Here is a 26987-nt window from a genome sequence, read left to right on the forward strand (position 1 = left end):
TTTTACAATTTACCTGATTTCCTAAGTCAGTGTAATAAATTTAAGAGACATAGCAATGGTATAGAGTGGCTGAAACCCTCTATATACATTAATGACAGATCTATACTTCTCTGTACTTCAGAAAACAAGAGTTTAAACATGCCAAGCTTGGCACAACTTTTTGCTAGCCTGTTACAGTTTATTCATGTTCATATGAAAGCATGTTTTAAAAGAGTAAAATACAGTGATGCTAATTCACTTCGGCCTCTTTCATAAGTCCTGAGGTGCCGTAAACATCAAGGATCAAACTGAACCCCTGGCGGCCTGAAAGCAAGCATTGGGTTGAATGGTAAAGTTCTGCAACAGGCTCCAAACCCAAAGTGAAAGCATATGTGCGCCTTTGTGCGTGTGAGTGGAGTAGGCAGTAATTCCTGGCCCAGAGAAAAATGCTGTAATGAAACCTGCCTTTATTCACCTGTGCAATACAGCTCTTGGCATTCTCTTTGATCTTGCGAGCACTATGCACAAATAAAAAAATCAATTTCTCCATTGCCTGTTGTTACTTTTAAATATTAGTCTTTGCATTAATAAATCTAAGACTTAATGCAAGACATGTTTCTCGCTTTACAGATGCCATCTGGAACAAGTCCTCTTTAAACAAAGGGTTTATGGAGGCATCATGTCAGCATGCTTTGCACTAACCCTTTTGCTACTTACTTTTCACTGAAAATTCATTGTTGGGATTGCATTAATACAGTCTGAAGCTGTGCTGAAATATGTGTCTACCACTTAGTCAAACAAACATGGAAAACTGGGAAATTCTGGTGAAAGTTGTAGACAATAAATGGCTAAAAAAGTATCAAAACCACACAATCAGCGACACTGACGTTAACAAATGATAGGCTCTTTGTTTTTTTCTTGGAAATTAATTAGCATTGTTCTCTTTTGGCATTAAGTAAAAATGGAAAATTTTGAAAGGCCAAAAGAGCCAGATTGAGAAATTACGGTCTGAGACACTTCCTTTGGGAATTATAGAGATGTGGCCCTTATTATGAAATGTGGTAATCATAGGCTGTGAAAAGATTGTTTAAAAGCCAGGTCAGCAAATAGTTACACAACCCTTTGCATATCCACAGTGCTGAAGATGATAATGCTCTGTACAGTGATTTTGTTAATAAAATCCACATTTCACAAGATTATTGTTGTTTCCCCCCAAAACAAAACTGTCCCCTGTGAGCTTGTTGTAAAGGTGTAGGCCCACCTTTCTTCCAGACAGATGTGGCTTGTTTATGTGTGGCATCTTGTTTACTCCAAAGACTCATTGATAGGCTCTTCTAATAAAACACTTTGAAACTCATGGGAAACATGGTGCACTGCGGTGCACTGGCTCCGAAAGTGACTTCAAGATATTGGATCCCCTCAACTCATGCATCTTTAGAGGCCCAGACGGAATATGCAGACACTTTTTTTTTTTTTTTTTTTTTGCATTTTCTGCACCGATAAAAATTTTTATAGGAATGTTCCAGGTTCAATGGAAGTTAAGCTCAATCAACAGCATTTCTGGTAGATGTTGATTAACACAAATTATACTTTATTTAAAAAAAACAAAATAAAACCCGGTCACAGAAAGGCACTTACAATGGAAGTGAATGGGGCCAGTCCAAACAGTAAAATACACATGGTTTCCAAAGTATAGCCAAAAGACATAAATATTATGTTTTAATAATTTTTAAATGTGCTAAAATCACTTACAGTGTTTACCGGCTTTACATTGTCATGGCAACAAAGTTGTAATATTTGAAATAACTTTAAGTGTAAAGTTATATCAAATATTACAACTTTGTTCGAGTTAATCATCGACACTACAATCATGTTAACACGTTTACGTCTTGTGGCTATACTTTTGAAACTGTGTGTATTTTAACGTTTATTGATCAGCCCCATTCACTTTCATTATAAGTGACTTAATGTACCCACATTGTTTTTAAATAAATGAAGAAAATTATAATATAATAGGTAAATCAACATTATGCCACAAAAACTGTCGAATGGGCTTAACTTGTATTAAACCCGGAACATTCCTTTAAATGGTGCTGAGAGCACTACACTATTACTGTTAGCTAAAGCATATTTGTAAGTTAGCCTGTTCCACACATAAAGCTATAGTTCTGTTTTTAGAAGACTTAAAGTGTAGCACACAAGTCCATTGGAGAACATTTATCCTACTTTTTCTTTTTTTTTGGAGCTTGGCAGTATAAATCATCCATTTTCTTTGCACGGAAAACAGAGACTGAGACATTCTGCCAAAAAGCTCCTATTGTGATTCATGGAAGAATACAGGGTTGAAACAACATGAGGGTGAGTAAATGGCAATTTTAATGTTGTAATAAATGAACATGCAATGGATGAATGACACATTCGAATTATGTGGAAATCTGATTTTGCGTGGGTCTGGTCATCGATCACGGTTAAGTACTGTACATATCTGGTAGGGGCAGCCACCTTACATGCAATAAAAAAAAGGACAAATTGGTATGCTTTTCTTACAAAGTATATTTTCTTTATTTTTATATATCTTTTTTACATTTTTTATACAGTGCATCTATTAAGACTTACAAAAACAATTTGGCACATATCAAACTATCATACCCCCATCCCTTCCTTTGATCTCAAACACTAATATCATAATCTTTTCTTTGTTCCAGACACTAAATACACAATGGCTGGGTTATTCCCTTGGCTTGACAGTCATGGTCTTCAGTGCCACAATACCTGGTTTGACAAATATTCTCTATCTCCACACAAAACAAAAAAACTATTCAAAGGCGTTAATTCATAAACAATTCTTCAAATGTTCCTGAACTGTTCTGACAAACATAAAGGCAATTATTGCAGCCAAACTCATTAGCTGCAGATGAAACACTGAACATATTAGACCAAGACAAAGGTTTCCAAATATTGCACTATGAATCCCTCGTAATGACATTCGTTGAACGAAGGATAAGGGCTAGGTTTATACTAAGGCTTTAGCCCCATGTGCCAAGGAATTACATGGAAGCTTAATCTGCATAGAAATAAAAGATACATGTCATACCAATTTAACACATTTTTTTTTTTTTGAGCACCAGCTTGAGTTAAATAATGAGGTGGTACAGGGCTTTTAAAGCATTTCAAATGTGAGTGCTTCTAATTTTCAGCATAACAATGGGCATTAGTCAAGGTATATCCATATTTAATTTAATGCAACTGAAAAGGAGGCTGTGACGGATAGATACAGTTGGTTCAATGGATTGTATTGTTGTATACCTTGGTGTCCAACATTCAACCAACGCAACATTGAAAATACACCTTCGGGTGAACATGGGTTGTGAAAATTATATGTACAACAATACAAACCATTAATTGGACTGTACATCTGTCCCATAGAGCCTTAATTTCATTTGTGTCAAATTAAATATGGTGTCTACCCTGACTAAAGTCTGTGGGCCTCAATGTCAATGTGCTTCAAAATCCTGGAAAACAAAAAAAAAACCAATTTGATACTGAAACATTAACCACCTCATCAGACCCCCGAATCGGAGTACATTCCATTGATGAGATAGTCTACCTGAGTGTAGTCTTTTCGCCTGTAACTCTCATACGCTTGTTTGAGAAACAGTGTGACCATGACCACAAATAAAAGGAGGCCAAAAAGTAGAACAGCCAGCAGAGAGCTGGTGTTAAACAGGTGACTGCTCAGAGGGTCTCCAGCCACTTCTACTATGGCTTTGTCAGTTCTATCTTGGTCCCCTTTGGGAATGTCCTTAGGCAGTGTGGATGCCACTATTGTGGGGCTCGTTGAGGTTGTTAGTGTGGTTGGCAATGGCTTATCTTCTGAGGATGTTGGAATAGGAGGCAGTTGGGGTAGTTTTGTGGAAGTGGTGGATGGAGGTATTGTAGGCACTAATGGTGAGACGCTGGAGGATGTTTTGGTCCCTGATGGTGAAGGTAAAGAAAGATGTTTTGGAGTTTGTGCAACTGTTGGAGTGGTGGTTATATTAGATGTTGTTGTAGAGGGTTTAGTTGTGGTTGTGGGTGGTTTGGTTGTCGTGGAGGTTTTTGTTGTGTTTGTAGTTGTTGTGGCTGTTCTTGTTGGAATGGTGGCAGGTATGGCAAATGCTGGAGAAACTGCTGGTTCAGTAAAAGCTTGGTCTGATGGGGTTGTCTGCAGTTTGATGATCACAATAGTAGTTGACTGGTTTTGTATACTAGGCGGATTTGTGGAAGCGGAAGTGCTGGAGGCCGAGACGTTAGCTGTAGGTGTTGATTGTTCTGTGGTATTAGTAAAAGAGCCGTTTAGAGAAGGCTGATTACTGTCTACATAGACGAACTCTGCAAAAGATAGTGCATGGAGTTAAATGGTGACATCTGGCTTACATTTTGGGGAAAGAATATTGCAGATCCTTCTCATACAATTTATTAATTAAGTATAAAAGCTGGATGAGTCAATCGTAACATGAAAAGAACCAAAATGCTGCGGATGCACACAATCAGTAAGTTTACAAGCGCTTTTAAAAGTTCAATTTCAGTAAGACTAAAACATTAATTTGTCTTTTTTTAAATGTCACGTAAATGCATTCGTCCAAAGTCAGTCTAACATACCTAATGCTATTTTAGCTCAGCTTTGTCCAGCATGTACACGTTAAGGTCAAAACAAACTCTACGCAAGTATGCAAACATTAATGCATTTTGTTACGCAAGCACGATATTCACATTTTTGCATTCCAAAATGTGTGAGAATGCATTTTAAAACACAACGCAAAAATTGCTTTCTCAACGTTGCAGCAAGGGGCGCTATAGAGGATATTTGTGTGAACTGTTCACATCTACAGTGAGTTTTCTCTTTTAAGTCAACTTCTGTAATGGCAGAGCATCAGTTTGAAGATATATTGCGTGAGTAATTAAGGTATGGTCAATATATTTATAGCAACTTACCTGAATAATAACACATCAAGTTTAATGGCAGACATTTGAAGGTAACTATGTTGTCCCTTGAGTACTGAGGTTCGTTACCGCCACAGTAACGCAAAAACGAATGATAGAATGTTCAACCAGACCGCGCATTGGCAATGCGTTGACAATTGAATATAAGCGAGCGATGCGATAAAACTATTGCTCCTGTTTATAATCAACAAAGCTGTCTTCATCGCAAGCACGCAAAGTTGGAAAGATCTAATTTTGTCTCGTCACATCATGGCGCTCCCTCATAATACAGCAAGGCAGAAATTGCAAAAACGCTTTGTGTAATAATACCATCTGTAGAATGAAGAGGAACGCATAAAACAGACTTATGCACCCGTTACATCTCTCATCTTTCTAGAGCTCCATGTAATGTATGTATCCAAGGTATTTTCTCTGCCATGTGAATCAGTCATTATATAACAATATACATTATAATAATATTAATACTATAAACATTAATATATTACACACAATTAAAACATATTACCTATCTTTAATATGCATATCTGTTTTGAATATACAACATAAGTGATTTAGCAGCAATGCATTTTGTCAATATTAAACAGCCATTTTTAATGCAACTGGTGAGAATTGTCTTGTACTCCCAAAGAGATGATTTACCCAAAAATGAAAATTTGGTAACACTTTACACAAGGTTCCATTTGTTAATGTTAGTTAACTACATCAGTTAACATGAATTAACAGTAAACACCATTTTTATATAATTTATTAATCTTGGCTAATGTTAATTCCAACATACAGTATATTAATACATTTCATACATTAAAATAAAAAGTTGTATATTTTAACATTAGTTCATGCACTATGAACTAACAATGAACAATTGAATTTTTTTTAGTAACTAACATTAAGATTGATAAATGTTTTAAAATACTGTTAGTTGTTAGTTCATGTTAGCTAATACATTTTCTAATGTTAATGAACTTTATTGTAAAGTGTTACCAAAATGTCAGTCATCAATCGCCTTTATATTGTTCCAAACCTGTCTGACTTTCTATCTTCCGTGGAACTCAAAAGGAGATGTTAGGGAGAATGTTGATGAAGGCATTTACTTGTTTTAATTTCTTACGTACTTTCTTTTGTTTTTGTCTCCGGACAAGTAGCTTTTTTACCCGGACAAGTGAATGATCAATTTACTTGTCCGAAGCACAAGCACAAGACAATGCTTAATGTCGATCCCTGAAAAATATATAAAACACACAAAAAATATATAGTGGAAAGCTACTGAAGCTATGTTCACACCTTGATTTGTCAGTAGTTCCTGTATTATCGTGATATTTTCACAAGAAGAGTTCTGGGCAATAGGCAGACAACTAAACAGAAAACATTTTCCTTCATGAAGGAGGGCTTTTGTACAGGATTCATGAGGATGACCTGAAAATGAAGAAAAAAACAAGTCACATTTCTTAAAATATAAACCTTGTTTGAAGCATTGGAGGTCATCAAGACCAAAAATACAAAAGTTCTTTCTTGTGTAAAGAGAGGAAGTGGAGGCAAATGCCCATGAACCATTTTTGCTTATGGGTCTAAATCTGCTCTACTGCTTTGAATATCCAGCACTAAAACTCCTGAACCATCATCAAAACTCCCAACGCATAAATAATCAAATTGTAAAAACCTGACAATGTGTGCTACTTAACTCCAAATTCAAGAGGACAAATAACCCAAACTATTTAATCAAGTTCGTAAAGACTGTTTTCAAACTGTCAAGGCCGAATATATTTTACAGTCCATCTCTAAAAAGTGAAATAAAACCAACAGTGCAATCTGTGACTCAACAACCACGCTTGTTTTCATTGGGCCAGAGATGATCCCCGAATGCTCATTACTTGGAAGTCGAACTGCATATCCTGCGCTCTCCCTTCTTCGGGAACGAACCGCATCTGGGAAGAAAAACAGGCCTCACCGTACCTTTCTTTGATCCTTTCCCAGCAACCATGTGTGAGTTAGGTACAGCACACCTCAACCTCCACATCCGTCTCCACTCTCTCCATTTTTCCATATTCCCACTTCCCCTGATTACTTAACCAGATGGCTTCAGCACAGCAGGACCGGCAGGGCCCATAACGGGATGCGGGGCCGGTGTGTTTGCGCTGGCACTGCAGAATTATCTTTTTTGGATTGAGCTAGTCAGCAATCATGCAGTTATTCAGCATTTAAAAGCTCCAGGTGAATCAATAATCATCCTTTTTGAAATGTAAAATGCTTGTTGAATCAACTCTTGATCAGCGATGACAAACAAAATCGAAAGGCCAGCTTCATTGGCTTGCATGCATTTTTTCTTGTTAAATATTTCTCTAACTGTTTGAAGCCGTTCAGGAGAAAGTTAAAAGGTATTTGATGCAAAGGCAAAGATGCAAACGTACAAGATGTTCATAACTGGTTTAATATGTAAAGAATAGTGATAGACTGATATATATATCGGCTAGGCCGATTAATCGGCTGGTATCTGGCCATTTTGAGATTCATGATGCGTTCGCTTGGCCAGTTAACAGAAGTGTTAACTTTCCCTTGTGTCAGTTCAAAAATCTCCTTATAGATTTGTCACTGGATAGTCAACACTTTGTTTTCATGGGTTTTTTTTCTTCAAGTTTATGCAAATTTGAGTAAATAAGTGTTTGTTTCACTTATTTTTTTTTTTTTTTACAAATGTTGTATACATCTGATTTGTTTGCTCTCTAGATATCGTATTGGCCATTGACCACTAGAATAGAGAAAAAGTAAAATTGACAAGGATAAATTGAACGTATGAAACGTGGACATTTCAGATATTTACAGATTACTTTGATTTTTGTTATTTTTCTTAGTCCTGAGAGGAAAAAAAAAAAATCTTACTACCGGTACTCTCTTTTTAAGGACCACAGGAACTCCTTTCTAATAATAACTTTCTTTGCATCGAATATAGGCTTTAAAGGAATAGTTCCCCAAAAGTGAAATTTCTGTCATCATTCACTCACCCGGTGTTGTTCCAAACCTGATTTTTTTCCTTCCATGGAACACAAAAGGAGATGTTAGGCCTCAGTTACCATTTACTTTAATTTTTGGGATAAAAGATGCAGTGAAAGTGAATAGCGTCTGAGACTAACATACTGCCTAACATCTCCATTTGTGTTCCACAGAAGGTATAAAGTCATATGGGTTTGGAACAACATGAGGGTGACAGAATTTAAATTTTTGGGTGAATTGTTCCGCAGAAGGTGGAGGCGGCAAACGGAGGCCGGTGTGAAACCAAAGAGAGTCTGGCCTAATTTCAACCCCCTTTTGCAGTCACCACAGGTCGTCCTATAGTATGTTTGGGCTTTGACGTGTCAAAAACACACCGTTCCCCGCACTGGAATGTGGAATGCTTATGTATTTATAGCACCCCCTTCATTCCAAACATTTCAGAGTTCCAGATGGCGGTGGCGATTCTGACCTTGCTTTCGATCTCCATTCAGTTAACACAACAGCGATGTGAGCAACAGAGAAACTCAATACTGACAGTGTACGTGTGTGTGTGTGTGTCATTGGGTGGGGGCTGGTGGAGTGTGGATGAGAAGAGGCAGGGCCAACCACTCTATCCAAGAACACAAAGCCAATGTGGCCCGGGGTCATTTCTGCTGTCTGCGTGTTTACAGAGGTGGTGAGATAGTCAAGTGCAACGTGTGTGGCCAAAGCAAGAGGGGAAAAAACCAAAGTGATTTAATTTAAAAGGAGCAAGTCTTGACGAAGACTGGAGAAGGGTACGGCCTGCTTAAGCAGAGCCTGACTCGTAAGCAGAACAGCCAGGCCCAAGACTCCCTTTCATCTTAAATGTGAAACACATGGCCCCCTTTGAAAGCGCACGTCCTTCAAGGATAAGACGTGATCTATAAAAGACAAAACAAAACATATGGCTTTACTTGTTTGAAAAAATATGATATTCCGCAGGTACCCCATTTTATCTCTGAAGGTAGCAGAAAGATTGCATTTCATTCTCAAGCCCTCTTAGACAAAAAAAAAGAAAAAAAAAATGTTGAGATTGCAATGTTGGTTTAACCTTTACAAACAGAGCAATGGGATCCAACAAATCTGTCCATTTAAATTTTTTTGTCTTACTAATGTCTTTGTTTCATGTTTTACTGGTGAATGCTATTTTAAATTAATCAAACAATGGAATATAATAGTGATGTAAATGATATTTCATTGCTTGATACACTTAAAGGAATGTTCCGTGTTCAGATCAACAGCATTTGTGGCATAACATTTACTACCACAAATAACAATTTCAACTCGCCCCTCATTTGTGTATATACAGTTGAAGTCAGAAGTTTACATACACTTAGGTTGAAGTCATTAAAACTCATATTTTGACCACTCCACAGATTTCATATTAGCAAACTATAGTTTTGGCAAGTCGTTTAGGACATCTACTTTGTGCATGACACAAGTAATTTTTCCAACAATTGTTTACAGACAGATTGTTTCACTTAATTGACTATATCACAATTCCAGTGGGTCAGAAGTTCATACACTAAGTTATCTGTGCCTTTAAGCAGCTTGGAAAATTCCAGAAAATGATGTCAAGCCTTTAGGCAATTAGCTTTTGATAGGCTAATTGGAGTCAATTGGAGGTGTACCTGTGGATGTATTTTAAGGCCTACCTTCAAACACAGTGTCTCTTTGCTTGACATCATGGGAAAATCAAAAGAAATCAGCCAAGACTTCAGAAAAACAATTGTGGACCTTCAAAAGTCTGGTTCATCCTTGGGAGCAATTTCCAAACGCCTGAAGGTACCACGGTCATCTGTACAAACAATAGTACGCAGCCATCATACCACTCAGGAAGGAGATGCGTTCTGTCTCCTTGAGATGAATGTAGTTTGGTGCGAAAAGTGCAAATCAATCCCAGAACAACAGCAAAGAACCTTGTGATGGAGGAAACAGGTAGACAAGTATCTATATCCACAGTAAAACAAGTCCTATATCGACATAACTTGAAAGGCTGCTCAGCAAGGAAGAAGCCACTGCTCCAAAACTGCCATAAAAAAGCCAGACTACAGTTTGCAATGGGGACAAAGATCTTACTTTTTGGAGAAATGTCCTCTGGTCTGATGAAACAAAAATTTAACTGTTTGGCCATAATGACCATCGTTATGTTTGGAGGAAAAAGGGTGAGGCTTGCAAGCCGAAGAATACCATCCCAACCATGAAGCATGGGGATGGCAGCATCATGTTGTGGGGGTATTCTGCTGCAGGAGGGACTGGTGCACTTCAAAAAATAGATGGCATCATGAGGAAGGAAAATTATGTGGATATATTGAAGCAACATCTCAAGACATCAGCCAGGAACTTAAAGCTTGGTGGCTGTTTTTTGTTTTTGTCACCATTCTGAGTAAATTCTAGAGACTGTTGTGTGTGAAAATCCCAGGAGATCAGCAGTTACAGAAATACTCAAACCAGCCCATCTGGCACCAACAAACATCCATGCGATTATCTAATCAGCCAATCATGTGGCAGCAGTGCAGTGCATAAAACCATGCAGATACGGGTCAGGAGCTTCAGTTAATGTTCACATCAACCATCAGAAAGGGTAAAAAAAAAATGTATCTCAGTGATTTGAACTGTGGCATGATTGTTGGTGCTGTTTTGGCGGCACGAGGGGGACCTACGCAATATTAGGCAGCTAGTTTTAATGATCGGTGTGTGTGTGTGTGTGTACGTGTATATATATATATGAGAACATTTTTTTTTACAGTAAGGCACTTTCAATGGAAGTGGATGGGGCCAGCCTATAAATGTTAAAATACAAACTGTTTCAAAAGTATAGCCATAAGATGTTAACATTATACATATTACCATGATTTTAGTGTGATAAAATCACTTACTAATCTTTTCTATGTTAAGTTATATCAAAAACCGGGATTACAGGGTTTCGTTGTCATGACAATTTAGTTGTAATATCAGATAACTTTACACAGATAAGGTTAGTAAGCGATTTAATCAAACTAAAATAGTTTTAACATGTATGTTTACATCTTGTGGCTATACTTTTGAAACAGTTTGTATTTTACCATTTATAGACTGGCCCCATTCACTTCCATTGTAAGTGCCTTAATGCAACCTCGATTATGGAGGGACGAGTCAAAATAATTTTTTGTGGAAATCAACATTGACCAAATGCTGTTAATTGAGCTTAACATGTATTGAACCTGGAATATTCCTTTAAGGTAACATTGTTCTATTTAATAAAAAAGATATTCCACAGGTACCACGTTTGATCTCAAGTCCTTAAGTCCGTTAAGTCCTTAAAGTAAAAAAACAAAATGTTTGAGATTGCATGGCCAGTTTAACCTTTGGAAATAAAGGAATTTAATCAAACAAATCTGTCCATTTAATTTTTTGGCTGCATTACATCTTTGTTTGATTTACTCAAGCAGCTTTCACCAGTAGATGAGACAATGGAATATAGTGATGGCTTTATCATGTCACATTTCTAAACTACCTTTTTTTGTTGAAGTTGTAAGCCATGACCCTTTTAACTTCCCAACATGCCATTAGCAAATACAAAAAATTAGCTGCTAAATATGAGATGAAAACAAGAAACATAATATATAGTCAGAAATATGATATTGTTTTTTCATGCTTAAATAATTTTTAACTATTTAAGCAACCTACTAAAGGGTAATTTGAAATGCACTAGAGATAGACATACACAATTTCACATCACATTCCCCTGGGTTTTCCACAGTCAGATTAGCCACTATCCTGAGGCTATTCTCCAAATGGGCCGATGCAAACGGAAGCACACGGAACCCCAGGATGGGCAGCAGGATCAGGATGGGGTGGACTGTCATGATCACATGAATGGCTGCTCTCATAATGTGAGAGAGGGTCACATCCCCAACATCTGTAGTATAAAGTCAATAAATTATAAAACTGTAATGTAATTCACAAAACAACATGTAACATTCAAATCAGATTGACAGACAGACAGACAGACAGATAGATCGATGCAAGTCAGATTGAATACAAGACTGACTCAAGTACGCCATCTAGTACAAATTACAAGACACTACAAGGAAAGTGAGATTTTGTCTGGGATGCCTCTAATATAACAAAGTACAATAGTATTAAATTGAGAATTACAATACAAATAAACAAAAAATAATAATGGGATCCATAATAAACAAATAACATATTAGCATAACCTAAAGTTAACTTGACATTTAGTTTCATTTAAGTTGCAAGGCCTAACCTGTTCTAGAGCAGTGGTTCTCAAACTTCTTTGTCCCAAGGCACACCTTTGTAAATATGATATTTCCAAGGCACACCTTTTTTTTTTTCTCCTCAAAATACAATGATGCATACATCCTCATAAATGTGAAATACATTTTATTAAACCCCATATGCTGCCTCTGAAACCATTAAAAATGGCCTTGAAACCATGTTTTAACAAAGCAAAAACAGATTTTATTGTTAATTAAATAATTTAAATGCTTTTAAATGATGAAATTATGCTTTGGCAACAACACAGCAAGTTTCATAAAGTTTCATTAAGAGCACTAAGCTAAGGCCAACATTTCAACGTCTCTCTCTCTCACACACACACACACACACGTCTTTAGTCTTTCAGGATTTGGTAAGTGGCTCATATGAGCATGTCTCTGAGAACAGAATTTCTTTATACATGCAGGAACAGCGGACAGTGCCACTCGCATGTACTCCTCCACCGACAAGCATTCTCTTCTTTTGTTTTTTTATGTACGTCATTGATGAAAAGGCCAGCTCGCACAAGTAGGTTGTCGGAAATGGTAGCAGAATGGCAATGGGCACGGTCTGAAAGATTCGGGTATTGCAGCACTGCCTGCAACAATGTGTCAAGGGGCAACTCGGCAAAGTAAATTAAGTGAGCGATCTTCCTTCAGTCCAACAAATTCCTCTTGTTGTCTCAGTGACAGTTTCTGTGCAGATGCGGAAGAGAGTGAATGGAATGGTGCGTGGACCCAATCGTTGTCTTCCTCATTTGCAGAAGGGAAGTAGGCGAGGAACCTCTCTTCCAGCGTGTCCAGGTGTTTGCATACTGTATGAGATTGCGCAATCCCGTTTTACCTGCGGTGAGCGCCGATGTTAAGGGGAACATTTCAATGAACCCACCGACCACTCCCTCTCTCCAGAGGGCCAGTTTTGACCGAAAGCCTTGCAGTTTATCTGTTGCAGTCAGAATGGTCTCATTTTTCACCTGCATTTTAACGTTCAGCTCATTCAGGTGGCTGAATATGTCAGCGAGATATGCCATCTTTACCCACCACAAATGCTTTGTTGTCAGGTGGTGCTTTAACTTACTGGGTACCATTGAATTGTTTGCCAGGGGGATAAAATATACACCGAGACTGTTTTTGTTCACAACATATGTTTATTTAAAAATAAGTAAATAATCTTAGGGATTTATAAACTGAAATGGGGCCAAACTATTTTATCTGTATTTATCTTACCCAACACTTTTATTGTAACTAACATGTTATCATGTAAAAACAAAATGGTTAAAAATGTTTTTATTTACATTAAAATAGTATTTAATTACGTTAAAAGAGGTATTTAAATAGCATTTTCAAGGTCTGGCTGTAAATTCCTTCTTAAGATCTGGCTGAAGAACAAATATGACCTTAAACCCTTAACTAACAGATAGGTTCTGATTAGCTTTACTTTGAAAATAAAAACATGCAAAATTGGCTTAAAAAAAAAAAGCATTGTCTGTTTTTCATTTTTTAAATTTTTACCATCCTCCCATTCGATGAGGGCAAAATTTGCCTTCCTTATCCTGCACACATTAATTTGCACACAGGAGCCAGATACTTGTGCAGATAATAATAATTAGAAACGGTGAACAGACTGATTTGATGATGTTCAGGATTGAGAACGATGTAGAACTAAACTCAGTCAGGATTTATGCACAGGCAAGTTCAATGACAATTCACGTAATCTTTTTACGAGCACTTCAGAACAGAATGGAGAATAAATGCACATTTTCCTATGTATTTTCTTTGAAGGTTTGGTTTTCATCATCGTTTTGCCTCTTGTGAAAAAGGTTGTGCATATGAGCAGACATCACTTCTGCAACAGCTTTTTTTAAGTCTGTAGTTTTGACTGCATCCAGCGGATAAACAATTTGCATAAATACATTTGAGTGAATAAGACGCAATATAATGTGCTCACCCAAAAGTTACTGGTTCATGTTTTGGAGAAGAGTGTAACTGAACAATGTCCAGACAAGTTTAAACATGCACGCTCCTCTGGAACTGGACCACGTATAGTTTGACGAGCACTGATGCTGTTGCACGTGTTGAGTGTTGTTAAACTCACCGCTGAGTTTTGCACAGAGAGCTTTCGGATGTTTACCAAGATTTTATCAAAATAATTTGGAAGGTCAGATAAAAGTGATTGGCTGGCCTCATCAAATCACTGACTTACATTAAATAAAGACATAACATCGTACCGGGAGACTGAGAAGTGGTGGTACACAAGAAAAACTGCCGGTACTCTGTAGACAAAATTAGAGAAGTACAGATACTGCGTACCGCCCCACTTCAAGCACTGACAATGAGACATTCTGGTAGTGGAGAATTGTCACCCGTCCACCTAAAGTCCAATGCGATGTAGCTGTCATGGTCCCCAACTCTCCCCAATTTGGAATGCCCAATTCCCAATGCGCTCCAAGTCCTCGTGGTGGCGTAGTGACTCGCCTCAATCCGGGTGGCGAGAGGACGAATCTCAGTTGCCTCCGCGTCTGAGATCGTCAATCCACGCATCTTATCACGTGGCTAGTTGACATAGTGCGTGTGGAGGCTTCACGCTATTCTCCGCGGCATCCATGCACAACTCACCACGCACTGAGAGCGAGAACCACATTATAGCGACCACGAGGAGGTTACCCCATGTGACTCTACCCTCCATAGCAACCAGCATGCCCTGGATTCGAACTCATGACTCCAGGGATGGTTGTCAGTGTCAATACTTGCTGAGCTACACAGGCCCCTACTGTTGATTATTTTTGATATTTTTTCTTTTGGTTCACTCTCGAGTGAAGTTGAAGAGGATGTTTCAGGGTCGTTTCTTTTTCCTGCTGTTTAACGTAGGTACCATCCATGGTGCTATACTTATTAACAAAGCCTAGTTAGTTTACTCGCCAGCTGCTACCAATACTGTTTACTTGAATAGCGTGGGGTAAGCAATGTCGCGTTGCCATGGGAGCAAGGAGAGCACGAGAGGAAGGAAGTTACAGCTTTTTCGTTTTAGGCCAAGGGTCTTCAACAGGGGGTCCGTGACGGTACAGCAGAGGGCCCGCAAATTATTGTTTGACCCACCATTGGCACTCGTTATAATCACTCACACGCGAGCGCTAGAGAGGAGTTTGCATTTTAATCCATCACACCAGCATGCCAAATCTTCCTCTTTTTCATCTTAGCTCATATTCGTGTATCCTGCTACATTTAGTTATGAACTGACTGGAATGCTAAACATTATTAAAGTGTGACAAAACTGAGCTAGTCAGAAGTAGTGCGCAACCCGGACAAACCATTTGCGTGTTCATTGCTCATCATGAGCCACTCAAAGCGCAACACACATTCAGCAGCGCTGCTGTGGAGGGTCACGCGAGTTAATGCATCTGCTTTCCGTTAGTCGCGCTGTGCGGTTGAGCAGATGCCAGCCTACAGTTTCTTCTATTTTTAGTTGCTTATTGCTTTCAGAACAAAAGCCTACTTGCCTGGTGTTAATAAATAGTTACCGCTGAGATTATCAAGCTGGCATACACAGTCCTTAACGTTCCACACACACACACACGATAGTGACTCTTAAATCAACATAATTGATTTGAGGGTGCACTCAGTCATTGTTTTCCTAATTGCAAAGTTTTACTCCTAATGAAATTTTATTTGAAAATATATGTATAAAATTGATCACTCACATGAGATGAAGACTCCATATTAGTATCCTTATATTCTGCATGAACAGGGTCTATCTGTCTGTCTGTCTATCTGTCTGTCTTTCTGACTGTGTCTATTTGTCTGGCTGACTGTGTCTATCTGTCTATCTTTTTTATTTTTATTAAGGAGGGGGGTTTGAGTGTTAAGGAAAATTTTAAATGTCAAAAAATGTCAAAAAATATTGCAGGCCACTGCTGCACATTGTTTAATGATTATTTCAATAGCTTTGCAATATAAACATCATAAAGTATGTACATACAATAATATGGTAGCCTACCATACACGTTTTATAGGCATAAAACGCAACACTCAATTTTATACAGTATGAAACAGGGGTCCCGGCTCCATCTCTCTACCCACCACGGGGTCCTTGGTCTTAAAATTGTTGAAGACCCCTGTTTTAGGCTATTTAGGCAGTTAGGAGTACTTTTAAAATCTGTGAATATATATATATATACACACATACTGTACTACACATATTTCATGGAATAATTGAAAAGATCATTTAAGTTGTAAGGACAAATTCCACGGCACACCATTTGAGAACCACTGTTCTAGAAGCAAAAATTCACACTGCGTTGGACTTAAGTGTTCATACCGCACCTGATTTGTTGCTGTTATTCAGACATTGTTGAGAATAAGGAAGTTACCAAAGTGAATAAATAGGCTTTGTGTGCACTGTGCAGCACTTAAAGCCCTGCCACAACCCTATGAACACTTGGTTACTGCCAACACTGCAAACAGCACTAAAATGGCTCACTAAACCCGTTCCAGGATGTAGAAATCATGACTTAAATCTAAGATGAACAAAGGAATGAAACTCACACAGAGGTGAAGCAGATTATTCACGGATGGTCCTTCCTGAGACAACTGAAGTAAAACACAGTAAAACAATATATGAGCATTGCTTTACGAAGAAGGCAAAGTTAAAACCAATGCAAAAGAAACTTGTGCAAATAATCTTCATAAATTATTGCATTTATTTCTGCTAAATATATCAGAACATTTTATTTAAGACAAATGATGCTGATTGTCATTTCCACTAAATTTATGATTGCAACATATTGTTGTATGCTGTTACAAATCACAAAGCAACCCCAAAAATATCAAACAATCAAACCCAGTTCCTACAATTTATATATTTTATGGTGATTAATAAGATATATAAAATTAGGCAACTAAAAGTAATTATTAAGGATTATAGGTGAGTTATGAGGCGTGTGGCCACAACAAACAGGCACATTGAATGTTGTTTCCAATGAAACACGTGCTCTCTGAAAACCCACTTTCAATTGTAGCTATTTTTCTTCCCTTAACAGAAACATAACTTTACACCCAAAAGCTGAAATAAATAAATAAATTTAAAAAAAAAAAAAAAACCCATTTATGACACTATTTAGAAAATGAATTCTTTGCTACAAGATGATTAAAACACAAAAGAGGTTTCTGTTATTAAATGAATCTTGAATATGAACTTCATATAGATGTACTTACCAACAATTAAAAGACAAAATTTCATATTTTAATTCGGGATGTTTTGTAAGAAGCAACTAGCTGACAGACACAACACAAGGGTAATGCGACAGGAGGAGGTGTACCAAGGAACGCTGATTTCGGACAGGATGTCAAAATAAAAGTCATCAGTTTTTGAAGGCGCACTCAATAAGTTTTTGTTCATGCTGTCTTGGACTATACACTGACACCTAGGGACATGAATGTACGGAAGCCTTGAACCGCAAGGGAGAAAAAAAAATAAATTTAAGAGAGGAAAAAAAAAATTTGAAGAGAGAAAAAAAAAATGTGATAGAGAAAACAAATTTTGGAAGAGAAAAAAAAATGTTTAGGAAGAGAGAAAAAAATATTTTGAAGAGAGAAAAAAAATTTGGAAGAGAAAAAAATTTTTAGGAAAAGAGAAAAAAATGTAAGACTTAGGAAGGAACTGAGACGCTATTTTTTTTTTCACCTTAATTTTTTTTTTCCACCTTGCGGTTCAGGGCTTCCGTATGAATGCAACTTCATTCAAACGCACTAGTTTTCAGTTAAAACTGAAGTATGTAACTTTTTCATTGTTAAAATACTTCCTTCTTTCCCAGCTTAAAGGAATGTTCCGGGTTCAAAACAAGTTTATACTCAATCGACAGCATTTGTGGCATAATGTTGATTACCACAAAAATTTATTTCGACTCATCCCTCCTTTTCTTTAAAAAAGCAAATATCGAGGTTACAGTGAGGCACTTACAATGAAAGTGAATAGGGCCAGTTTTTGGGAGGTTTGAAACCAGAAATGTGAAGTTTATAATTTTGTAAAAGCACTCATTTTTCTGTTAAAACTCATGTATTATTTGAGCTGTAAAGTTGTTTAAATTGTCCTTTTTACAACGTCGTTTTAGGATTTTAGGTTTTGTTGACATTACATCGTCATGGCAACGAAGTTGTAAAATTGGCAATCACTTTACACAGAAAACGTTAGTAAGCAATTTTATCACACTAAAATAATGAGTCTTTTAACATCAGAAAATTTGGCCCCCATTCACTTCCATTGTAAGTGCCTCAGTTTTTTAAAGAAAAGGAGGGACAAGTGAAAATACATTTTTGTGGGTAATCAACATTATGCTACAAATGCTGTCGATTGAGCTTAACTTGCACTGAACCCAGAACATTCCTTTAATATGCATAGACAACTATGAGTAAGCCATTTATAGGTTCATTTTCTTGACAACTGTAAACACTGTCGCTGCATCCGAATATCCACACTTCCCTACTATATAGAATAGTAAAAACAGTATGCCAGTGGAGTAGTATGTCTGAATCCTTAGTATTCATGAAGCCGTATGCGAGAAATACCCTGATGACCTACTATTTCCGGCCAGATTTCGAAGTGCTGATAGACAGGACACTTTACTATCCCATAATGCCTTGGGAGCTGAGGAAACGTCACGCTCACAATGCTGGATTTAAAAGAACGGCGGTGAACCACGATTCGGACGGCTCTTCTCAACTGTACGTGTTTTATATACCAAGAATGTTGTTTCTTGTGTATAAATGGTGCTTGTTTAACAAAACCAGCTGTTGTTTTTACAATATACCCACATCCCCGGATGAAGAATGTCAGAAATCTATTCATACTACTGACATGCATATCTAAAAGAACATACTATTTTACTCTCTATAAGAAGTGCATCCTTCATCAAATACAGTACATACTGTGACAGTACGTGGTTTCGGATGCAGGTTGTGTCTCTGTGGCGCTATAAAAATTCCTGTGTTTGTTTTGAGAGACTCGCTTAGACCCGCCCCAACAACGTTACTCAACCAATGGCATGAGTTAAGGGCGGGACTATCTGAATGTCTGAACAACTGCGGACGAGGGGCATATTCGGAAAGCTGTTTTGAAAACATTGTTTATTTTTGCAGTGTCGTTCGGCGGTGCTAGTGTCGCAGAAATTACATACTTCAGCTTTAAAGATGCCATTGTAGAAATAACTACACACAATCAGTCATGATTAATATAATCCACGGGTGAAAGTGTCCAATAGCAGGGCAGTTACTGAGATTAATGCTGCATTCCATTCAACTCGAAAGTTGGGTTTTCCTACTTCCTACTAGGAAAAGTGCAACGGGATGCCACTAGAAGTCGGAATTCCAACTTGGAATGTCTTGCAGAAATTTTAAACTCAGATTTCGCCGAGATGCAGGTGCGTGACGTCACACAAACATGTGGAGATATACAAAATAAGTGATAAACATTCACTTTTATTAAATAATATCGATAAATGAGTCAAAGTTTTTACATTACATGGTATTAAAGCTTGCTAAATGTTAGCAGAGACAGCTGTTCAAAGCATGGTAAATTATACTATCTTTTGATAATCGTACACCTGTAGCACAAAGGAGACATCTCTGGTGACAGTCAAACACCTGCTAAGCTAGCGGGAGCTTTACAGTTTTGTTTCCTTAAACGTCATCTTCCGAGCATCTGGCAATGGAATGCATTTATGGTCGGAGATCGGAGATATCAAGTAGAAATATCCCACATCTGACTTGAATGGAACGTAGCATAAACTAGTAGTAGTCGGCTGGTGATCTTAACATGGCAGCCCCCATGAGGGGACCCTCTCCATGTAGAATAAAACAGCTTTTATAAGGTTACTGTTATGACTTGAGTCTTCATCTCATATGAGTCATCATTATGTACATGTAAACATTTCAAAATTGCAATTAATTTATTTTTAAAAGAGGAAACAATTACTGAGTGCACCTTTAACATTTAAGCTCATAAATTCGCCAACCATTAAAATCACTTTGAGCACACTGGCCACAAGTAGTGGAAATGAATTAAAGGAGAACACATTAAATCCTTAGACAATACAATTAATGTTACTTAAACTATATAATACATTATTTTTTTTTTTCGAACGCAGGTGTCTCAAGATGCGTCAACGTTTCTTTAGGATGTTTTCAGAATATTTCTATCAAAGATGTTGAACTTGAGATGGCATTTTTTAAAATAATTTTCATAGACAAACCTTCAAAGAGGAGAGATAGGCACAATGCAACTTATACAGTTTCATGAATGTGTAATATTTGACCTTCGAAATTGGAAATCAACTTCTTTATTGGAGGATTCGTATGTGTTTTGTGATTAAGTAATTTGGTGTACTAATCTGCTCATTTTATTGTCCTTGAATAGTTATGAAACCCTTTTATTATATATGTGTACCAATTATTGATCTTATATTTTGTTAATCATTTTAAAGTTGTACTGAGAGTATTTAAAAATGTTGTAGTCTTAGAGTTTTACGTTCTTCACGGACTTTTATTATGAAAACCTCGCGTCACATGACAGGGAAGTACATGGTGTCGATTATTTTTGTTGACAAGAGAAAATCAACCACTTACATTCAACTGACAGCATAATATTTTTACATTTTAAACAAGGATGATCAAGGCTATTCTCATTTTTAACAACCATGGGAAACCAAGACTCATCCGATTCTACCAATATTTTGTAAGATCAGCTCATAAAAACACACTGACATGGTTTTTGCCAGCTGTTATCATTCTCTGCTATTGGGTCGCGGTCACCGGATTATTTGTTGTTGTAACTTAATTTAATTAGTTTTTCCTACAAAAATCTTTTTACACACAATTTTAGCTTCAAACATTGTTCAAATTGTGTCATTAAATTTTTTATGAACATAAAATGATCATTATGTTTGTATCGGATTATATTCCTAAAACCAGAATCAAATATCTTTATTTTGATTTATTATGATTTAATGCGGGTTACTTGTAAATTCTTGTTTCATATACTCATAAAAATAATTTTAAAATTATATTTTCTACGGTGTATTGCTAATGTTTTTATTTGACCCGCTGTTCTTTATCTATATAATTAAGTTATTTAATAAGTAAAAATCCATATACAATAAAATTATTATTATTGTCTTACAGGCTGAAGACATGCAGCAGCAAATCATTAGGGAGACTTTTCATCTGGTGTCCAAAAGAGATGATAATGTCTGCAATTTTCTGGAGGGGGAAGGTGACATGGTTTTTGCACACACACACACACACACACACACACACACACACACACACACACACACACATATATATATATATATATATATATATATATATATATATATATATATATATATATATAATAATAATAATTATTATTATATAGAGTTAGTTACTGTAGTTTTCCACCCTATTTTTAGCTTGATCGGAGGCTCGGACTACAAGCTAATCTACAGACACTACGCCACTTTGTACTTTGTGTTTTGTGTGGACTCATCAGAGAGTGAGTTGGGGATTCTAGACCTCATACAGGTAAAGATACTGCAGTTTTCATGCTGCAGTACTACCCTACAGCCACATGAGGGTATTTAACATCTGTCAAATTGCAGCTTAATTGAATGCTACTCTGTCTCAATATTTTTACAGGTGAATTTGGCCACAAAACTTCTAAAAATCAGAAACACTCTGAAACATTCTCTACCATACATATGCATACTGTGCAGTTAATAAAATATATTTTAAAGGCAGCGCATAGTTGATTTAGTTTTGTGTTAGCTGAAGACTTGGGAAGTGTTGTGGAGTGGGAAGTGTTCTGGTTTTATTAACTTTTATGTGTAATTTGCTACTGCAGGTATTTGTGGAAACCCTGGACAAATGCTTTGAGAATGTGTGTGAGCTGGACTTAATCTTTCACATGGATAAGGTCAGGTTTCACCCGATATCTGATATACAAAATGCATTTTTTTGTGTTTTTGGACTTCTAAACGGACATTATTTACCTTTACTTTTTCATGCATTGTTGTTATTTCACAATGGCTTATATGACACTTTACCTCATTAAATAAAAGGTGCTCATTATGTTGGTAAATTCACCTGGCGGTAAATAATAAGGGGGGTTGAGGCTGATTAATAGCGTGGTTGCGCACCAGCCGGCAAGCGAGAGATGGGTCAAATGTAGGTCAGAATATCCAGTTTGATAATGGGGGGTGGGGGTGGGGGTATTGATTTAATTTGCAATTCAAATGAAATTTTAATCAGAAAAACATACAGTATAACACATTTACTGTTCTGAAATTGTGCTGCCACACTTAAACATGTCTAAATTGCCACTCTGGTATTCTTTTTTTTGTAATAATTTTTTTTTATTGATTCATATATACGCACAGGACAAAAAAAAACCCAACACATATACAAGAAATCAACATTTTACATTCAAACCCCACTAATACAGTCCCACCCTGACCCCCAATGAACACCCCTGTGGTCCCACATAATAACACACACACAATCGTTTTTAAAAAAATAATAATAATAAAATAATAAGAAACATACATAATTAAACTAAACTACACTCTCCACATCCCCTCCCCAAGAGTCCCCCCAAAAAACAAAATAATTGCCCCATTTTTTAACAAATAAGTCCCTAAACCCCAGCCTTCTACTTAGCACTTCCTCAAATGCAGCCACTCTCCCCATTTCCACACAATGGCCCTTTTGTTGAATCATGGCCCCATCATAAAATTCCCTATTGTTAGAAATGTGCGTAACATTCCCTTCATTAGTCTTTTACCTAGTTAGTATGAATGTTTTATGAGTGGAACAAAATATTGGGAAGTGACACTGCATGACTTTACGGTAATTGGACACAGTTGTTTTTGAATATTTCAGTGTCTTTTACCCATATGTAACATGTTTGAAAAAAACGCACCAGTGTGTATATTTAAGGATATGGTCGGCTCTCTGTTTCACGCTCTTGATTCTGACAGCTCAACTGTTTAGTCATAAATCGTGCATGTATTCTGTTCTTTACTCAGACAACAATATTAAGTGATTGTAGTATAAAAAAAAAGTCAGAATTGGATTTGGATATTCTCGAAGGGTTGTTTTAATTTTTGATGTTTATTTCAGGTCCATTACATTCTGCAAGAAGTTGTCATGGGAGGTATGGTGCTGGAAACGAACATGAACGAAATAGTTGCGCAAGTGGAGCTGCAGAACAGAATGGAGAAATCAGAGGTGAGTTCACATTTACAAAGAGCAATCGGGAGTCACTCCCAAATTGGCAGATTTTTTAACAATTTATATATATATATATATATATATATATATATATATATATATATATATATATATATATATAAAAATCAGGTTAAATGCTATTGTACACATTAACTTGTTCTTCAGCTACATTTTTGGCATAGGGCCTTGTGTTTGTTTTTGTGCATATCATTTGTAGAACAAATTGGGACACTTTCTCAAAAGTAAACAATGTGCCTCTGTCAGTGGTTCACAATCATTGTGTTTCAGATATTCTGTCTGGGCAGTCAAAAATATTTGACAACACTAGACGCATTTGAATGCATGACAAAAACTTTTTACAAGGTTAAAATGTGTTACCTATAAAGTACAGCACACATGGGTGACAATAAAGCAGCATCAGTCTGCCATTTTTGGGAAGACACGGGAAGGAACGGGATGGTGGTACAAAGCACTGTGACCTTAAAATCATAGATTTTCATCTGCCTTAAAGTAATAGTTCACCCAAAAATTATAATTCTCTCATAATTTACTCACCCTTATGCCATCTCAAACTCGTATGACTTCCTTTCTTTTGCGGAACACAAAAAAATACATTTTAATGGATATATGATATCTGTTTGTCCACACAATGCAAGTGAATGGTGGCCAAATTTTCAAGCTCTAAAAAGGACATGAAGGCAGCATAAAGGTAATGCATAAGAATCCAGTGGTTTAATCCATGTCTTCTAAAGTGATCCAATCGATTTTTGGTGAGAACAGACCAAAATATATCTCATTTTTCATTATAAATTGGGACATCAGCAGTCTCCTTGGCGATCATGATTTCAAGCTCGATTACACTTCCTATTGCTTGACGCATGCACAGATTGCTAGATGGCGCTTGAAATTCGTTTACAACTACTTTGTACTTTGATCTGCTACCTGACCAAAGCCCAATGAGACTCGACAAAATTTTTGGGTTTCAGGTCGGGTTTATGTCAGTTTTTTTATAAATAACTTTAGGTTTGGGTTGAACTTTAGGTTCAAGTTTTAATTAATGAAATAAAATAATATTATTATTCAAAATATTTTATGTTTCAATTTTAAGGTATCTCGTTTTTGTGCACTTGCACACTTAAATCCTATGAGAATGTGTGCCTTGATTGGAGAGGCAATAAAAAGAGAGTAAGCCTTTTAGAGTTCAGGTCAGGTTTGGTCTAAAAATTTGACTTGAATTAGCACTGGTCAGGTCAAGTTGGGTCACAGGGTGTCAGTCTCATTTGTGGGCCAGGTTCATGCATCAATTTAATGTCTGTGCAGAATTGAAATATCAGTGTGGTGGCTCATGAAAGCATTTAATTTTTGAGGTTATAAATAAATCTTTTGGTTGAAAGTTATGTCAAAAATATAAAATATATAATCACTTACAGAGCACTTTATTAGGAACACTATACTAATGCTGGTAGGGCCTCCCTTTGCTCTCAAAACAGCCTTAGTTCTTCTTGGCATGGATTCACAAGATGTTGGAAACATTCCTTTGAGATTCTGGTCCATGTTGACATGATTGCATCACGCAATGTCTGCAGATTTGTTAGCTGCACGTTCATGTTGCGAATATCCCGTTCTACCACATCCCAAAGGTGTTCTTATGGATTCAGATCCGGTGACTGGGAAGGCCACTGAAGAACAGTAAACTCAATGTCATGTTCATGAAACCAGTCTGAGACAACTTTTGCTTTGTGACATGGCGCATTATCATGCTGGAAGTAGCCATTAGAAGATGGGTAAATAGTGGCCACGAAGGGATGCATGTGGTCAGCAACAATACTCAAATAAGCTGTGCCTTGATTGATTGGTATTAACGGGCCGAAAGTGTGCCAAGAAAACATTCCCCACACCATTTCACCACCGCCACCAGCCTGGACTGTTGACACAGTGCAGGTTGGGTCCATGGATTCATGGTGTTGACACCAAATTCTTACCCTACCATCTGTGTTCCTCAGTAGAAATCGAGATTCATCAGAACAGGCTAAGTTTTTCCAGTCATTAACTGTCCAGTTTTGGTGAGCCTGTGCCCACTGCAGCCTCAGCTTTCTTTTCTTGGCTGACAGAAGTAGAACCCGAAGTGGTCTTCTGCTGTCGTAGCCCATCCGCCTCAAGGTTCGAAGTTTTGTGCATTCTGAAATGCTATTCTGCTCACTACAATTGTACAGAGTGGTTACATGAGTTACTGTAGACTTTCTGTCAGCTCGAACCAGTCTGGCCATTCTCCGTTGACCTCTCTCATCAACAAAGCGTTTCCATCTGCAGAACTGTCACACACTGGGTGTTTTTTGTTTTTGGCACCAATCTGAGTAAACTCGTTACAGAACAGTTACAGAAATATTCAACTTTTGGCTGTTTATTTAACAGTCAGATCAGCTAGACTGTACTGAACATTGTAAATGTTTGTGTGTGTGTTTTTTGTATTTGTTTGTTTTTTAGGGTGGACTGTCTGCAGCACCAGCCCGAGCTGTCTCGGCAGTGAAAAACATGAACCTCCCTGAAATACCCCGTAACATCAATATCGGAGACATCAATATAAAAGTGCCCAGTCTTTCCCCGTTTTGAGGCTGCATGTTACAGTACTTATCATTACCAGTATGTTCTTTGTTGTTATTGGACATTGAGATTCATTGCTATAGATACCGTCTCCCAGATGCCATTTATGTACTCACGACTGACCATAGACAACAGGACTTTTAACACTGGAGTACTGTTACATTTCATTGCAATTAAGTCCAAAGCACACTACTTGGTCCAATCACTTACAACATAAGCTTTCAATTTAAACTTTGGTTTATAGACAAACCATGTTTCAAGTTTTGATTGTAGAATTGTTTTGTATTTTGTCTATGATGTAGTAACATTCCAACAAACAGCATTGTTGTGTTGATGCGCTTTCTTTCTTCATAAACAGTGATGCCACATGTTTCCTAAACTTCTCCACATTAACTTTAGGTACACACAAAATTGAACTTGCTGTATACAATACCTGTAACTTCTCTAATCCAGAATATTAAAAACAGATATGTGCATTTGCACTGGTTAATTCCAAAAATAATATAGCTTTACCGGGGGCAAAGTCTGTTTCATGTATAGCAGCTATGCATCAGCAGATTTTTTAGAAATCATGGTTACGACCATTAACAACCTCACCATGAGTTTGCAGAGTTATAAAATCAGCATGATTGCATTTAAGAATGGTGATCTTTAAAGGTATGGTCAACAGAAAATGAGTTCAAAAGATAACATTTGCATCATTTAACAAAAAATAAAAAAAATAAAAATAATGATATCATATCTAAAAATCTCTGGTATAATGCAACGCTATCTCTAAAGATAGGCACTTATCAAAGGTCAAGAGCCATCAGTAATTCCATCCTGAACTCGGATAAAATGACTCCGTGTTTTTCTTACTGACTTTGATGCTCGTTTTCTTTGAGATGAAGAATGAAG

The 26987-nt window shown here is 37.1% G+C and overlaps 2 protein-coding genes across 4 annotated transcripts; one reads left to right on the plus strand and one right to left on the minus strand.

Moving 5' to 3' along the window:
* Nucleotides 1-2514: 2514 nt before the first annotated feature.
* wu:fa25f02 (uncharacterized protein C11orf24 homolog) lies at nt 2515-17545 on the minus strand. Of its 3 annotated transcripts, none has more exons than XR_007896311.1 (5): nt 17439-17545; nt 16770-16814; nt 11675-11869; nt 6244-8849; nt 2515-4350 (listed from the first exon to the last, which is right to left on the minus strand). XR_007896311.1 is itself a non-coding variant. In XM_051689707.1 (5 exons), exons 3-5 carry the CDS (start codon nt 11838-11840, stop codon nt 3542-3544), a joined length of 1047 nt encoding a protein of 348 aa, XP_051545667.1. In that variant the 5' UTR covers nt 11841-11869; nt 16770-16814; nt 17439-17545; the 3' UTR covers nt 2515-3541. The 3 variants fall into 3 exon arrangements, 2 of the variants coding, with proteins under 2 accessions (XP_051545667.1, XP_051545666.1); XM_051689707.1 differs by having other exon boundaries at nt 2515-4290; nt 6244-6375; XM_051689706.1 differs by having other exon boundaries at nt 6244-6375.
* Nucleotides 17546-20788: 3243 nt separating this feature from the next.
* Nucleotides 20789-26533, plus strand: ap3s2 (adaptor related protein complex 3 subunit sigma 2). Its single transcript, XM_051689736.1, has 6 exons — nt 20789-20952; nt 21399-21489; nt 21652-21782; nt 22102-22173; nt 23379-23486; nt 25974-26533. Exons 1-6 carry the CDS (start codon nt 20884-20886, stop codon nt 26097-26099), a joined length of 597 nt encoding a protein of 198 aa, XP_051545696.1. The 5' UTR covers nt 20789-20883; the 3' UTR covers nt 26100-26533.
* The last annotated feature ends 454 nt before the right edge of the window (nt 26534-26987 follow it).

The sequence above is a fragment of the Myxocyprinus asiaticus genome, chromosome 46, assembly GCF_019703515.2.
Source record: "Myxocyprinus asiaticus isolate MX2 ecotype Aquarium Trade chromosome 46, UBuf_Myxa_2, whole genome shotgun sequence".
NCBI classification, from domain to species: domain Eukaryota; kingdom Metazoa; phylum Chordata; class Actinopteri; order Cypriniformes; family Catostomidae; genus Myxocyprinus; species Myxocyprinus asiaticus.

Coding starts and splice junctions, on each gene's coding strand:
- ap3s2 (XM_051689736.1), top strand. CDS start 20,884: ATGATCAAGGCTATTCTCATTTTTAACAACCATGGGAAACCAAGACTC. Junction 21,490..21,651: donor CAATTTTCTGGAGGGGGAAG/GTGACATGGTTT, acceptor TAGTTACTGTAG/TTTTCCACCCTATTTTTAGC. Junction 23,487..25,973: donor ACAGAATGGAGAAATCAGAG/GTGAGTTCACAT, acceptor TTTGTTTTTTAG/GGTGGACTGTCTGCAGCACC.
- wu:fa25f02 (XM_051689706.1), bottom strand. CDS start 11,840: ATGAGAGCAGCCATTCATGTGATCATGACAGTCCACCCCATCCTGATC. Junction 6,376..11,674: donor GGAATGTGATGTGAAATTGT/GTATGTCTATCT, acceptor CTTCATTTTCAG/GTCATCCTCATGAATCCTGT. Junction 4,351..6,243: donor GGAACTACTGACAAATCAAG/GTGTGAACATAG, acceptor TATCTTTTGCAG/AGTTCGTCTATGTAGACAGT.